This window comes from Cydia strobilella, chromosome 19 (assembly GCF_947568885.1).
Source record: "Cydia strobilella chromosome 19, ilCydStro3.1, whole genome shotgun sequence".
NCBI lineage: Eukaryota > Metazoa > Arthropoda > Insecta > Lepidoptera > Tortricidae > Cydia > Cydia strobilella.
In genome coordinates this window covers 2303723-2319621 of record NC_086059.1, presented here as the reverse complement: position 1 = coordinate 2319621, position 15899 = coordinate 2303723, and the positions used below count along the sequence as shown (strand labels likewise).

Genomic DNA, 15899 nt, shown 5'->3' with positions numbered 1-15899 from the left:
TCGGCGAAATAATTTGTATCTTGACGCTGTTCCATAGTAACCGACAAAATTAACATTTCATGTATGTTTTGAAACTCTTTCCAGTACTTTTCCAGTGTATCCATTCTTCCTTTCACATAACCAGCCGTTAATCTCTCCTTAGGAGATTTCTTGTAGTTAGCGTACGCCCTTTTCACCTTTTCTAGCGTATCGGCTTGAATAACTATATGTTTTTCAATTATCTCCATTGTAGTATAAGTCTATCACAATTAATAATTAACAGTCTATCACATATAGTCCAAACACAGCAATAAAAGTACGTAACCACTATAAGAAAGTTCCACTCCTTTGTTAACTTTTTATGTGTAGGGTAAGCGAGCGCGCCGCACGAAATTGTCCAACAAATTTACCGAAATCACGTCGACTCGCTATTGTAATACACGGCACAGTACTGTCTTATTTGTAGTTAATCAACACAAAACGTTATATCCACGATACACCTTGTCCTTTGTCCGATTATCACACGTAATTATTTAGCAAAATTATTTTTGTAAAAACACCGAATTGTCTGAATCCTTAAAGTTCTTTTGGCTTAATTCACTTATGTTACATATTTGTCCAACTAATTAACCACATTTTGATATGTATTTAACGTTATTTCACCGAAAAAACACCAATTTTCTATTGAACGTGTCACTGTTTAAGCATCCGGGTTCGTATGGACCATGTTTTTTGCGGAATAGGGTTCAATATCGAATGCAGGTGAAGATTTGAAGCAAACGCGTCTGGTCTCTTTACATTATTTATTGTGACTAATGAGAAGCTATACATCTAAGTAGGTATAGGTATACGGGGTACGTTCGGGGACGGAAATCGACTAAACAGTAATCGAATTTAAACTATCGTGAGACATATTAACTTAACTAACATAGCGGTTTCACTCACGTGTTTTTAGTCACTCGCGCGACATGTTTCGGAGAGCCTAGGTCTCCATTTTCAAAAACACGTGAGTGAAACCGCTATGTTAGTTAAACCCTAAGTAGGCTTATAACTTCAGGGGAGTCAAATGTACACACATTGCCAACCCTTTAAAAAAAAATGAATACACTACTCTATTTTGAAAATGTTGTCCATGGCCTTTTGGGAGTCCTGTGTTCCTGATAAGGGATGACAAAACACTTTTATCGTTCAATTACAAATGCGCCAGGATCCGGAGAGACGCAGACACAGCGTCACTGAGGTAGGAGGAGTAGCAGGCACCGTCATTCTGCATTAGATACTCCTCATCAGTTTATTACCACCTACAATGATAATTATAAGAACGTAGCGCCCTCACCACATCCTTTCAGCTGCTCATCTCTATACAGCGCCAGGATCCGGAGAGACGCAGACACAGCCTCACTGAGGTGGAAGGCACAGCGGACATCGTCATTCTGCATGAGGTACTCCTCTGCCATCAGTTTATTGCCACCTATATTTGAATAAAAATACTTGTATGAAGTGTAGGTAGTGCATTTAACTTTAACTAGTCATTTATAAGGATTTATTTAACAACTTTACTCAGTAATCAGTTTAACTTGTAGTAAGGAACATATTTAAGGACATCTTTTGGGTGCCTTATTTAAATATTACGAAGATACCCCAGGTATAATATATCAAACATGCTTTGCTTTTGCATACTAACTTACACTAAAAGGTCAGACGAACCCTGGGGCGCCTGCAGTGCCCTCCACACTACCAAGCAAGATTATTGTTAACTAAGCCTTTTCTATTCATCTTAAAGCCTTATTCTTTAGCCCCTTGTACGGTCATCATCAAATGAATAGTAACAACCAAAGCCTAAATATATCAACACATCCTCATTTCTACGGTAACAAATGTGTGTTACAATATATTTGGCTAATTTGATGCTGACTATACTAATGCCTATTACAGCTGCATTCTGCTCAATTTAATTCTGAATTATTTGGAGATTTGGACTACTAAAAATATTTGTTACAAATTCACATGTGCAAAGTAAGACTACTTAAAGCAAGATTGCATCAACTTATACAACCACTTGGCATAACGAATGCACTCCCAGGTCCATGGGAAATTAAAAACAATCGGCACTGGCTAGCATAGCACGCTCACCGAATGCCTCCACTGTACCAACTTGTGAGTCAAGTGGAGTCAAAACACGTTTCATGAAACGCTAGTACAGGCGCTTGTTACGTTTAAACTACATTACGTTGGTATTTTAGAATGTGTCGCTACATTCATTGTTCCCACACATTGTTAGCGACAAATCCTAATGTAACAGATGACTGAATTAAACGTAACAATATCGTAATAATGCTAGCAATGGAAGTTGTAACTTACTTTGATAATTGGGTCCACTTGGCGTTGCTGGTATTTCCTTTACATATTTGTTCAATAGATCCTTGTAAAGCGGTCGAGTAAAGTTTGTTTCGTCAGAAAATATGTCGTAATCGTCCATTTTTAGGCTGATAGTGAAAACTTAATAAAAAATAAACAGTACAGGATTTGAATGCAATCTGACAGCAGGACAGCACTGTCGGTTACGCGTTTAGTTTCACTTTTTACCATGCATAACCTTTCCATAACGTACGCGTTTCGTTTCGTGCACAGAATAATAATCAAGGCTTTGGAATATTTTTTCTTTATAATATTTTCTTCGAGATTGGAAACTTCAGATGACTCAAATATTTTTTTACCCACTAATACTTTGGTACCATATTGTAGAAATTATAGTTTCCTAAATAAAACAAATGCAATGTCGTTCGGCGTTCTGTATAAGAAGGGACCTATCATCGTCATTATAAACGAAGTTCATGCTTATCCTATATTATACAAATCTGGCTCATCACGACGTAAGGCAGTTGTTACATTGGTCCACACGCCGCTCCTGTGTTAGAGCAGGACATCGCTATACTCTTGCATGGCTCTGTCTCGCTCACACATCCAAGCGTTCGACAATCATTAACCAAGGTGTAACCAAGTAGGTAAACTGAAATGAAACGTTGTATGTAATCCCGTTAAAATTTAAGAATGTATACTAACAGGTGTTTTTTAAACCTAATTAACATAATTACAATGTCCGACGGGCGTGGCAAGTTACCTACCTGGCCTAATTAGTATTCTTATCAATATATGGCCTTGCATGGCTTGAGAAAACTACCAGAGCAAGATCAAATGCAATATCGCTAAACTTTATCGTTATCTCTGTTTTTGTGACATAATATACTGCTTGTTTCTTCAATATTTAGCAAGAATTCTTTTTATGAGTCGCGTAAAAACTGCGGTAGGTAGTTACACTGACTTTTATACATACTTATACCTCAATGGGTATTTAGGCCGCGTTACGAACGTCGAAGTGGGCTGAACAAATATGGGACAGTGGGCGTACATGTCGCAACATTTGACACTAGTAACTGCTCGAGGGATCGTCCATTAATTACATCACACAAAATTTCGATTTTTTAGACTCCCATTGTCACACTTTTTCATAGGAAAAAGATGTCTTTAATACGTACTGTCACACTTGGCAAACCCAGGTGACTGTACATCACGCACTGGAGGCTTGCAGTGCGTGATGTACAGTCACCTGCAATAATATATTACACAACGAAGGCCGCAAAAATATCTGACACGATCTTATTTGTAGAGCCATAAGAGCGTGCCACATAGTCACAGAATCAGTAATAGTATTATCATAAATAGTTTTGCGGCCTTCGAAAAATAACATATTATTGCAGGTGAATGTATACCTACTGATCAGGCAGTTTTTAGGGTTCCGTACCCAAAGGGTAAAAACGGGACCCTATTACTAAGACTCCGCTGTCAGTCTGTCTGTCACCAGGCTGTATCTCATGAACCGTGAACAGTTGAATGAACAATTTTCACAGATTATGTATTTCTGTGGCGGCTATAACAAATACTAAAAAGTACGGAACCCTCGGTGGGCGAGTCCGACTCGCACTTGGCCGGTTTTTTATTTAAATAATGTGTAGTATATTAGTTAAGGGTATTTGTAAAATACTGTACCTACCTACATTAATATAATAAAACAGTGTTGAACTAGCTAAACATAAAACCACGCGATTTCTATTGAGCAACAGTATTATAGTCGATATCTATTGGATACGGTCAAATCAGCAGAAAATAACAGATATATTTTTGCCTGCTTGGCAAAGTAAAAGAAGTTTATGTAGTAGTTAAATAATATATGTGATTATGAATAATACGACATCTTTATGTTACATTTTTTTATTTATTAAACATGAACAGTGTGCAAATTAGTAAACTTGTATTTGCCACAAATTACAGAAACTGTCAGTTAACACAACTGTAATCACAAATAACAAATTCTTAACAATTCCTTTGTTAGAAATAGGAAACTGTTAGGCTTATGTCGACTAACAAAAAACTTAATAAAATATTTAGTGGCACTGAAAAAAACATCTTATGAAACGATACAAAAATGTAAGTATGTAAATCTATATTTCTCTAACTTTTGCTGAGTCTAAGGCACGATTAAAATGACAAAATGACTTGGAATAAATAAGGTAATTTCATAATGGTCTAAACATTCACCATAAAATTTAGTTCATATTATGCAATCATATTATGGCCGAAAATACTTTAACGAATAAATTTTGATATGCAAGTACAAAGTACCTAACAATAATTTAAAAATAATTTATTTTATGTTCCTCTAAAATCGTCGCACAATCTTAGTAAATGCAGAATAATACGAACCTAAGAATAATGCTATGATTCTACGATTTTGGAAACAATACTGATTATTATAATACATGGAGTAAAAAAAAAATTGCGCTACAAAGCAGTAAGCCTAAAATATCACTTATTCAACTTTTCATCGCAACAAAAATAAACTATTCGAAATGGTTTAACATGCTTAATACATTTGATTACAAGTTATCCCGTAAAAGGTATGCTAGAAAGCGATAAATACCAGAGTACAATAGATCAAAATCTGCTACATCTTCTACGGATTTAAAAACTTCTTATTAGCTGTAAAATTTCCTTATCACAATATTCTAGTTAGTGTCTTGCTCGGAACTTTGTGTTACAATAAATTGAGGTATAAAAAGTACGTAAAAATTCACAAGGCAATCGTTGGATATGACTCGAAGGCACAAAGAATTACCTACTTTAAACAATGTTGATATCTACTTCAGTCCTCACGTAAATTAATTGTGAATATCTACAACGTTACTTCCTACTTGCGCCGATGCGCTCTGCTTCTAATTATTAAAATTAAGTTTTTCCAAGCACCACTCCGCACTACGTTATAAAATCTCCTTCAATAACACTAATCCCTAAACCTCTTATATTTAAACACGGTTAAAATATTACATCTAAACAGTATTTCAAAGTATATTACAATAAAGGGCTTTATTGTATAACTATTATTGCCATTTTTGATTTGATATAGATTTCAGTAACAACAAAGCTACTACGAAAACATTAGGTAAAGATGTAAGAATAAATAACGTGTATGTACATATCGATCTATATCAGTGATCCATCATATCGTGCTGACGCAACGTGAAATTGATCTTATTTACAGTTTTAAATAGTTCGAAAACAAAAGGCCTTGAAATCTATCACATATAAGTTCGGTTCTTAACAGGCAATAGCCAGCATAAATAAAGAAATATAAAAAGGTACCGCGTCCGAGATGGAGATGAGGCGTTAAGTAGCTGTCTTATTATGCGAATTACTGTTGCATTTATTCGAATGCGCGTTCTCCGCTCAAATGAGCATCCAGCGTAGGCGGTCGCTCGCCGGCGCGATGCGACCCACAACTACACTTAATTTATTCTATCTCGCACACTAGCGCGGCTACACCATAAATATAAATAACTTTCAAACTTAAACAACTACATACAAAATTGACGTGATCACAAGAAAAATCCGAAACACAAGTGGCATCGAATGGAAGTGCTGGGCTATCAGGACATGTTGATGCCCCGTTTGCTGGCCGGGGACGCGTCTAAGATTCTCTCGTTCACCTTGTCCTCTTCCCTGAAGTGGATCCTCGTGATGACGATGTCTCCGGTGCTGAGGGTTTGAGAGCCAACCTCTGCCTTCTTAGTCTGGTTGAGATCATTACATTTGTCGTCGAAAGTGCGGTTATGGCATCTACATGAACAATTCTTCCTGTCCGGCTCCCCAATATTCAAGATCTGGCTAAGATTGGACCAGTCCTTGTTCTTGAGCAGTGGCAGTGTTTGCTCCATGGTTTGAGAGAACTTATCCTCTAACTCGCCACTCAGCGGCGCGACGGCAGATAAGATGGCCTCCAGGCGATTAATCTTTTCAACCTTGTCCATGTTTGTATCTGATAAAATTTCGTCCATCATTTGCATGGACTCTGTCAGGCTGGGAGGCTGAGTGGAGTGAGGAGATGAGATAGAATCAGAAGGGTTAGACTCTAGACTAGCCATTTCATTCTCTCTTTCATCATCTTCAGAATCAGAATCCTTTTCCTGCCCTATGGCCTCCAGTTTTTCCAGCTTTTTTGATATTTTATGACAACCTTTCAGTTTTTCTTTCTCTTCTTCGGTTAGCTCTAAATATCTTAATAATCTAATTTCTCGGTTACTGAGAACAATATTCTTAGTGGTCTCAGCAAGTTTTTGCTTTAGCTCACCAACTTCGGTGTTGATTTTTCTTTGCCTTTTTCTCAATTTCACTTCTGTAGGTTGGATGTGCATGAAGACTTGCTCACTGCTCAGTTCTTCAAAAAGCTGCTGGTTATCAGACCGGATATTTGAGGACATGTAGGCATAAATGGCAGGGTTTACCAGGGACAAAACATCAGAGGCAGCATAAATGATCATGTCTTTAGATAATGGACGCCTAGCCCAATAGCGCTGATCTCTGCGGTAAACATTCTTCAATTGTTCCTTCATTGGGTTCATCGGAGCATTGTAGAGTTCACACAGAGCATTCAGAGACAGATTCTTAACTTTGTAAACAGGTACACCTTGCTGTTGCAGCTGCAGCACTGCATGAGCCGCCTGTGTATCGAAAACATTCTTCAAAGTGATCTCAAACTGATTGTGCAAATTGACCGAGTCATTCCTACAATCATGTATAATTTTGATTACATTTTCGCTTTCCAGAAGATCCTTAATTTTGCCTTCAACAACCATGCCTGGGCAGGCCAATATATCTAGAATGTATACTTCACCATTTATAGTAGCAATTTGACAGAGAGTCAACACACCTTTTAGTCCCAAGTTGATGCCTTCGCAGTCAAAAGAGACAATACTTTTTGTGGTGCGTTTAGGGTTCATGATACTGTCAATTAAAGCAGCACATTCTCTCACACTAGCTATAACCGTCGTACATTGAAGAACTTTCTGCCTCCAAGCCTCACCCATCAGATTACTCCTAATGCTCGGAGTACCATTAGTCTCTTCTGAACTCCGGGCATTTAAATGGTTGTTCACTCTGTCTCGCACCATATTTTCTGCTAAATTCTTAATAACAATTGAATTTATCCTTTGCTTCAATGTCTGGTTAGCAATGTTAGCTTGTGGACCTCGGGGAGATTCAACAGGACTGAGTATTCTATTTGCAGGGCTCTGGTGGCCGTCTGAAGGGGTCGGACTCACTACAGTAGGCGGAGCGGGGGATACAGGCTTCTCCTCAGCCAAAGGCTTTGGTGATTCAGTCTTTGATTTTGCTTTTGCATTTAGATACATTACAGGTATTTTTGGTTTGCTAATTAATGTGACAAGGTTGGATTGCACATGGAAGCTATCAGAAAACAGTTTCAAAAAGGCATTCAAATCTGCCGGCGATTTAAATACTTGATACCAGTACTCTTGCGGGAACCTTGATACAATAAGATGAAACAGTTGGTCCACCATAACAGGACCTTTAGCTTCAATACATTGAGCAACATAATCAAGCAACTGCTGTGCTGTGTCTGTATTTATGTGAGCAACGGGTAAGTTGTGGAACTGCTCAGAGTTGCTGCAAGTGTTGCCGCGCCTATGGTTCTCACTGACTAGAACGACGTTATCGTCGATGATCTGAAAGGTGTCTGGATGCTTGAGCAAGAAGTCTTTGAACTCCTTGATGCGCTGCCCAGAGATGTGACGTACCTGAGGCGACGCCTGCGAGCGGTGGCCGAGCAGGCTCTTGATCGGCACCTCCGTACCCTCTCCGTACTGGATCATTTTACTGGCGAAGTACTCCTTTGCCTCCTCGATGTAGTCGGTGTTGGATCCCGCGCCAGCCCCGCTCAGATGCTTCTGGAACGTGTTGATATCGACATAGTCCCCGTCTATGTTGAACAACGCCGGGTACTGAGCCAGGAACTTCTTTAGCCCCGACTGCGACCCGCCAGCGATCTGACGCATCTCCTTAGTGAACCCCTTGGCACCAAACTGACAGGACAGATCGTGCAACGTTCTCGGCTCGCCTTTATCGAGCAGGCGTTCCACGAAAAACAACAGAGTGAGGTTTCTGGCCAGCTCATATTCCATTGATTCCATTTCCCTGCAGTTGGTGCCAATTTTCTTACTCTAAACTTTTTCTACGTATATGTGTCACCCACAACACCATGAAATTTTTCTTTCTAGCGCAGGCAGGTCAACTATCCATAAACAATAGAGCGGAAAGAGAAGTCGCTGTCATTGCCATTAACTATTTGATGACTCCCCATTTGTACATAGTTTGGAAACAAATGGCGGCAAGACAATGTAACTAAATACTCCTCCCCACCCTAAATCGCCTTACGTAATAAATTTATAGTATAGCGCCTTATGTCACAGTACCCAAACGTAACGTTTACTTGAGAAACGTTTTCTCTAAAACGTAAATAAGGTAGAACTATGTAATGGCTTTGCAAACTTTCTAAATTCAAATAATGCAAAGTATTTCTCAATTCCAATAAGAATTCCATTTCACAATTCACAATAATGATATCAGTATTAATTACCCCCGTCATATTTATTATTACCCATTACTTATGGACTTTTTTCCACCATAGCAACATTATGAGAATAGACAAAACATTAGTGTTTATACAAAATTAAAAAAAATGTATATTTAATTATTAAATCTAAAATATATTTATTTTACCTAAAATTTACACTGAAATATAAACACGAATTATTCTTGCTATATTTTTTTTTTCTAAAGACTTACGACGAACGAAACGCCAAATTAAATGAAATGTCAAAATTGTCATTTGTCAATTTGTCAAATACACATCAATTTTGATGATTTAGAATATTAGATTAATTCGATTTGAGTGTTTTTAATTAAGATATAACATTGTTATTCAACAATTTTATAGCTAATTAAGCTTAATCTCCTATTAGTAGTTTATTCCGGCCTATTTCTAAGCTATCAAAATGGTAAGTTCACGTTTGCAAGTCTATCTGATTCGGGTTTTTCTCCAATTTCTCAAAAATCAGTGGCATTTGCGGGTAAGTCTTGATGTTCTAACTCAAGACGGATGGTACTTACTGCTATAACACATAATCTTGGCGTAACATGTTTAATCCATGCGCAAAAGTGACAGTGAATTAGGATGCTGTATAGCATTTAGTGGGTGGTATTGTCAAGCGGATAAATTAATCTAGTTGATTTATTTTCGTAGGAACAACTCATATTAAAGCTCTAAATATTGTTTATCTTTGGCTAACAGTGTTTTCTTATGTTTAATCAGGGGTGCGAAACTCCTCCTTTCAGTTATTCTCGGCTCCTTTCGGCTCAGCATTGCTCCGAGCAATTATCAGGGTTGACACAACTTGACAACAAATAAGAACAAAAAAAACTATACTCATCCTTTTCTTTTGGGTGCTAGTACTAGTGTAAGACAAAGATAGTATGACTCTCTCTCTGTCTATGTTTGAAATGAGACAGTCCCTGTCTATGTTTGACAAACTATATTAGAAAAGAACAGCAAGATTCGTCCCTAAACTGCTGTCAAACGTAAAGTTTCCTTTCTGTATGGTAATACTATTATTTATTCTGTGGTCTAATATACAGATATTGACATGATCGAGCGAGTGCAGCGTAGATTCACTAAAATTCCCGCACAACTAAAGTCACTTTCATACGAAGAAAGATTAGTCAAGCTGGGCCTGACAACACTGCAAAAAAGGCGTGAACGCGGCGACTTGATCGAAACGTTCAAAATAATTAACGGATATTACGACTGTCCAGAACTAAGCGATCTGTTCGCTCGAAACTCAAACACGCGCACAAGAGGACACAACCTTAAACTAATAACAACAAAGCACAAAACAAATATCGGCAAACACTTTATTGCAAACCGAGTAGTAAAGGCTTGGAACAAATTACCCTCAGAAGTTGTGAACTCTGCAAGTGTTAATCAATTTAAAAATAGACTAGACAAACTATGCTAACTGTGCTAAGTGAACTATGATTTAGACGTACCAGCATCAGCTGCCTGTCTAAAATGAAATAATAATAATAATAATTGAACATTGCATAGTAAAAAAAGAACCGGCCAAGTGCGAGTCGGACTCGCGCACAAAGGGTTCCGTACCATTACGGAAAAAACAGCAAAAAAAACACGTTTGTTGTATGGGAGCCCCATTTAAATATTTATATTATTCTGTTTTTAGTATTTGTTGTTATAGCGGCAACAGAAATACATCATCTGTGAAAATTTCAACTGTCTAGCTATCACGGTTCATGAGATACAGCCTGGTGACAGACAGACAGACGGACGGACAGACAGACGGACAGCGGAGTCTTAGTAATAGGGTCCCGTTTTTACCCTTTGGGTACGGAACCCTGAAAACTTGCTTCCAAAATGTTTATTGTATAAATTCCAGTTGGTTCTAGTCCTGGGCGACTTACACATCCCGCACCGCACCGCCAGCCTCCCGCCCAAGTTCAAGAAGCTGCTACTACCAGGTCGCATTCAGCACATCCTGTGTACAGGCAACCTCTGTACCAAGGAGTCCTATGACTATTTGAAGACGCTGGCCAGTGATGTGCATGTGGTTAGAGGAGATTTTGATGAGGCGAGTCCTTTTGTGTAAACCAAGTGTAAACTATGTACAGGAAATTATGATCTATATAGTTCGTCAAGCAAATCTTGTCAGTAGAAAAAGGCGCGACATTAAAACTTTCTATGGGACGATACCCCTTCGCGCCAACATTTTTTAAATTTGCCGTCTTTTTCTACTGACAAGATTTGCTTGACCAACTATAAATTAAACCCAAATTTGGCAAATTATGTATGTATTTAAATTTATACTCATACCTTGTTTTTTTTTAGCATTAGAAAGAAGGTAAGCAATCTTGGTGTGTTTAATGTTTTATTGAAAAACACTTGAAAAATAAGTTGCATCTAATATGTAATTATATATATGATCATTTACATGCTTTTGGTTTCATAAATTTTTATAATCGAATTTAAACTATTGTGAGACATACTAACCTAGATAACTTAGCGGTTTTACCACGTATTTTTAGTCCCTCACGTGATATGTAAAAAAACACGTGAAACTTCTAAAAATACGTGAGTGAAACCGCTAAGTTATCTAAGATATTTTTATAATGTTTTTCAATAAACAGACATCAAGATTGTAACGCTAAAAAAAGTATAGTGAGCTGAATACATTATTTTAATGTGAAGTACACACATAAAAGTACCATGTAATTGTTATTTGTAAACACATAACACATTCCTCCAAATGTAGACTTGTGTCTTTGCCTTTCTAGATTTTCCACAGAAAACAATCATTACGGCCCGGCCACGACATCACGCGGCGGCGGCAACGGCGAGCGGCGGCCATAGGTTGGAGCGAGACACAGCTATCGGACCTTTCGTTCCCGGGCCTATGTCGTGGCCGCGCCGTTATAGTTTCACTTGTTTGTTAACTAATTCACATTTAAATATTATTACAGAACTCCACCTACCCAGAACAAAAAGTCATAACTGTTGGCCAGTTCCGCATTGGCCTGGTGCATGGACACCAGGTTGTCCCCTGGGGCGACGAAGAATCCCTCGCACTGGTGCAGAGGCAGCTAGATGTAGACATCCTGATTTCTGGACACACACACCGGTTCGAGGCGTACGAGCATGAGAACAAGTTTTATATCAATCCTGGGTCCGCTACTGGAGCTTACAGTCCACTGTTCAGGTATTTTTTTCTTTATGTGATAGCAAACGAGCAGACGAACCGCCTGTTGGGAAGCGGTCATCGTCGCCCATGGACATAAGCAACATCACACTTAAGCATTGCCGACCCTTGAGAACCCTAAATACCCGCTTCTTGAAGAATCCCATGTCGTAGCGTTATTCTGTTTTTAGTATTTGTTGTTATAGCGGCAACAGAAATACATTATCTGTGAAAATTTCAACTATCTATCACGGTGTCCGGTTTTTTATTTACTAATTAGTGACGTTTTCAACCAAAAGGTACCATATGGTCGCTTGTCGATAAGGGTGATTCCAAATTGAAGCTATATGGAAATAGCGCCTTATTGACGACCAACAATAAGTACCCTTTTGGTTGAGAATGGCACATCGGATGATTGTTACAGGAGTCCGACGCCGTCATTCGTGCTAATGGACATCCAGAGCTCCACCGTGGTCACATATGTGTACAAGCTGCTTGGCGACGAGGTGAAGGTTGAGAGAATCGAGTATAAGAAGGCGTAGTCTACATATAAATAAGTATAGATCTATTATACCCTCCTGACGACAGGGTTTCAATATTTGCCAGCTTAAATTTAACTCTGTTAAGTTGACAAAGAGTCAAAATTTAATTGGGGCCTATGTCCTACGTGTAGGCCTAAGCGCTGGCGGCCTAGCGGTAAGAGCGTGCGACTTGCAATCCGGAGGTCGCGGGTTCAAACCCCGGCTCGTACCAATAAGTTTTTCGGAACTGATGTACGAAATATCATTTGATATTTATACCAGTCGCTTTTCGGTGAAGGAAAACATCGTGAGGAAACCGGACTAATCCCAACAAGGCCTAGTTTCCCGTCTGGGTTGGAAGGTCTGATGGCAGTCGCTTTCGTAAAAACTAGTGCCTACGCCAATTCTTGGGATTAGTTGCCAACCGGAGCCCAGGCTCCCATGAACCGTGGCGAAACTGCCGGGACAACGCAAGGAAGATGTTGAAGTCCTACGTGTAGGACGCGGGTCGTCAGGAGGATACAGTGATATACAGAATTAGAATGAGTAAAATGACAGGACATGTTAAAAATAATTATTCGGTATTCGGTATATTTTGCAATGTTCGTATTCGGCCGAATAGTTCAGTTGGCACTCCCGAATATTTATTAAATAAAAAATAAAAAATTAAGACAGTCCGCTGGTAGGCCCGGGTGTACTTCGCGATTAGAGGGCCTACCACGAAGACCGAAGTTTGCAAATTGCGGGCATCTTTCTCTTTCACTCCAATTTTGGCGTAATTAGGGTGACAGAGAAAGATGCCCGCAATTTGCGAACTTGGGTGTTCACGGTAGACCCACAGGCATGAGACGGTTCCGTTTCTCTTCATAAAATTTCCCGTTCGGTCGGAAGGGCAAGGATCAGAAACACGTGATGAGTGCAGACCCCGGACCTGTACGATCTTGTTTTCACGGTTTTAGGCAGTTTTAGCACTTTTAGCCCAACCGAATATTCGGTATGGTATGAGCTGAACCGAATATTAGTATTCGGTCCATCTCTTTATACACGTCCAATAACGTTAAATTACTTTTTCTAATTCTGAATATAATTTTAGTGTATTGTAATGTGTTAAGATAAACTATTCCATATGTATAAATACTATAAATGTGACGTTTTCAATCAAAAGGTACCATATTGTCGCTTGCCATAAGGACGCTATGACGGGTTTGTCGTATAAAGATACAAGCAATTTTCGTCCTTATGGTAAGCGACAATGTGGTACCTTTTGATTGAAAACGTCACAAATATCGGTATAGGGCTTACTTCTCCCTTGTATATCACCTCAACCGAACTGAATTAAGTAGATATAGAGCGCTCACTCCATCTCCATACATCAGTTTTGTTACAAAAAAGACTTATTTTCGTAGTTGACATCTAGCGTCAAATACCGGAATTATCAGTAATGCTACTCGACACTAGATGTCACATGTGTCGCGACTGACGAAAAGTGTATTGCTTAACAATTTAAAACTAATATTATAAGCGGAAGGAGTTGAAAAAAGAGTTCCGGTTAATCCGGTTATAATATTAGCTGAAAATCGTTGAGCATTAGAATTTCCGTTCGTCGCGACATCTATTGTCGAGTAGCAGTACTGATAATTCCGCTACTTGACGCTAGATGTCGACTACGAAAATAATAGTTTTTTTGGTAACAAAACTGATGTATGGAGTGAGTACTCTATGTTTAGAGTAGACCGATACGAATCGGATCACATTGCGAATCAGATCACGATGAAAAATCCTTTGACATCTGAAATATTGCATTGATATGAGCACACTAAAATTTCACCGTACGTTTCTTCTCTTAGCCTGCGACGTCAGTCGTAAGAAATTGTTTAAATATTAACAGATTTTCAGTCTGATCTGAATCGCCCTGTGATTCGATTCGCCTCGGTCTACCTTTGCCTCAACTACAAAATGGATCACATAAGGCAATATAGGCGCTCCAGTACTAATTTAGTATGGGAGCCCGACCGCTTATATCAGTTGTGTCTACGTTTACGATCTGGGGGCCTAGCCAAGATGCCAATCGTTTGACCAACGATAACGGAACGCTTTCCGTCTCTATCACTCTTACATATTAGTGCGACGGAGAGACAGATAGCGTTTCGTTGTAGCGCAAACTATTGGCAGCTTGGCTAGGCATCCTGTACAGTCGCAGCATTAAATATCGACACGGACAAAGTGATAAAAATATGTATACACGACCTTATTGCCCATACATAACATACTTAAGAGCCCATCAACATGCTCACTAGCGCCACTGCTAAATAATTGTGATTATTTAAATTTAACGATAGATATCGCCGCTATACTTACTCAACCTCGTATCTGCAACACTCATTTGATGACAAAAACACCCGTATTCCGAATGAAAGAAAAGCGACATTTCCGTCAAATGATTGTTGCAGATATGAGGTTGAGTAAGTATAGCGACGATATTTAACTTTGTCGCCTTTAGTACGGGGTTCGTTTGCGTCAAATACGGTAGTTCTGATTTTTTGCAGACTTGTTTATGATGTTGGCCCAATGAATAATCCATGTTTGTGACAAGCGGGATCGCCCGAGACAAAAGTGCATACTCATACTCACCAAAGAGGATATAATAAGATAGAGCGGTACTGTCATAGTACATTTTGTAACCACAGCAAAATTCACTGCTATCTATCGACACACTTTAAAACTAAAAATGAAGATTTATAAAAATACGATAAAATGTATTTAAATATGGAAAAATGATTTTTTTTATTTGCATTAATTATTTTGATTTTGACCCATGTTTTTCACTGATATGCGTTAAAATTGTTAAATAACAAACGAAACCGTCAGCGCCCTCTATACGAGAGTAGGCCAAAGGTAGTGGCGCCATCTGATCCAGAATCAAATTGTCGTGATTTTCGAGGCACGTTTTTTCCTTAGACTGTATCCATCTATTACGGAGTTATATCTATCTTTGTACTCACTTAGCCTACGAATTCAAGTTCGAAAAAATTATAAATTTTGAAATGCTTTATCTCGGAAACTATTAGATCTACAGAGACAAATCTAGTCTCGTATTGTAGCAAATTTAGTCCACTTTAAGAACGTCTTGAGAAGGTACTATCAAAAACTAGTCCTTTAGGGTTATAATCGCCCAAATCTAAAACAAACCCGAAGTTTCACGATTTTTTCGATTTTTGACAAAGTTGCGTTCGGCGCTCGAGGT

The 15899-nt window shown here is 38.7% G+C and overlaps 3 protein-coding genes across 3 annotated transcripts in view; 1 reads left to right on the top strand and 2 right to left on the bottom strand.

Moving 5' to 3' along the window:
• LOC134750063 (separin) overlaps nucleotides 1-2551 on the bottom strand; it is a 49532-nt gene extending 46981 nt beyond the window's left edge. The window contains exons 1-2 of the mRNA XM_063685151.1: nucleotides 2341-2551; nucleotides 1316-1450 (exon numbers count right to left, since the gene is read on the bottom strand). Coding sequence (XP_063541221.1) covers nucleotides 1316-1450; nucleotides 2341-2458 — 253 coding nt within the window. The 5' untranslated portion in view covers nucleotides 2459-2551. The remainder of the gene's footprint in view (nucleotides 1-1315; nucleotides 1451-2340) is intronic.
• Nucleotides 2552-4232: 1681 nt separating this feature from the next.
• On the bottom strand, nucleotides 4233-8639 carry LOC134749977 (egalitarian protein homolog). Its single transcript, XM_063685012.1, has one exon. The coding sequence runs from the start codon at nucleotides 8517-8519 to the stop codon at nucleotides 5961-5963; it is 2559 nt and encodes an 852-aa protein (XP_063541082.1). The 5' UTR covers nucleotides 8520-8639; the 3' UTR covers nucleotides 4233-5960.
• Nucleotides 8640-9233: 594 nt separating this feature from the next.
• On the top strand, nucleotides 9234-13279 carry LOC134750003 (vacuolar protein sorting-associated protein 29). The gene is made up of 4 exons (XM_063685054.1): nucleotides 9234-9386; nucleotides 10839-11030; nucleotides 11920-12155; nucleotides 12559-13279. Exons 1-4 carry the CDS (start codon nucleotides 9384-9386, stop codon nucleotides 12674-12676), a joined length of 549 nt encoding a protein of 182 aa, XP_063541124.1. The 5' UTR covers nucleotides 9234-9383; the 3' UTR covers nucleotides 12677-13279.
• Nucleotides 13280-15899: the final 2620 nt, after the last annotated feature.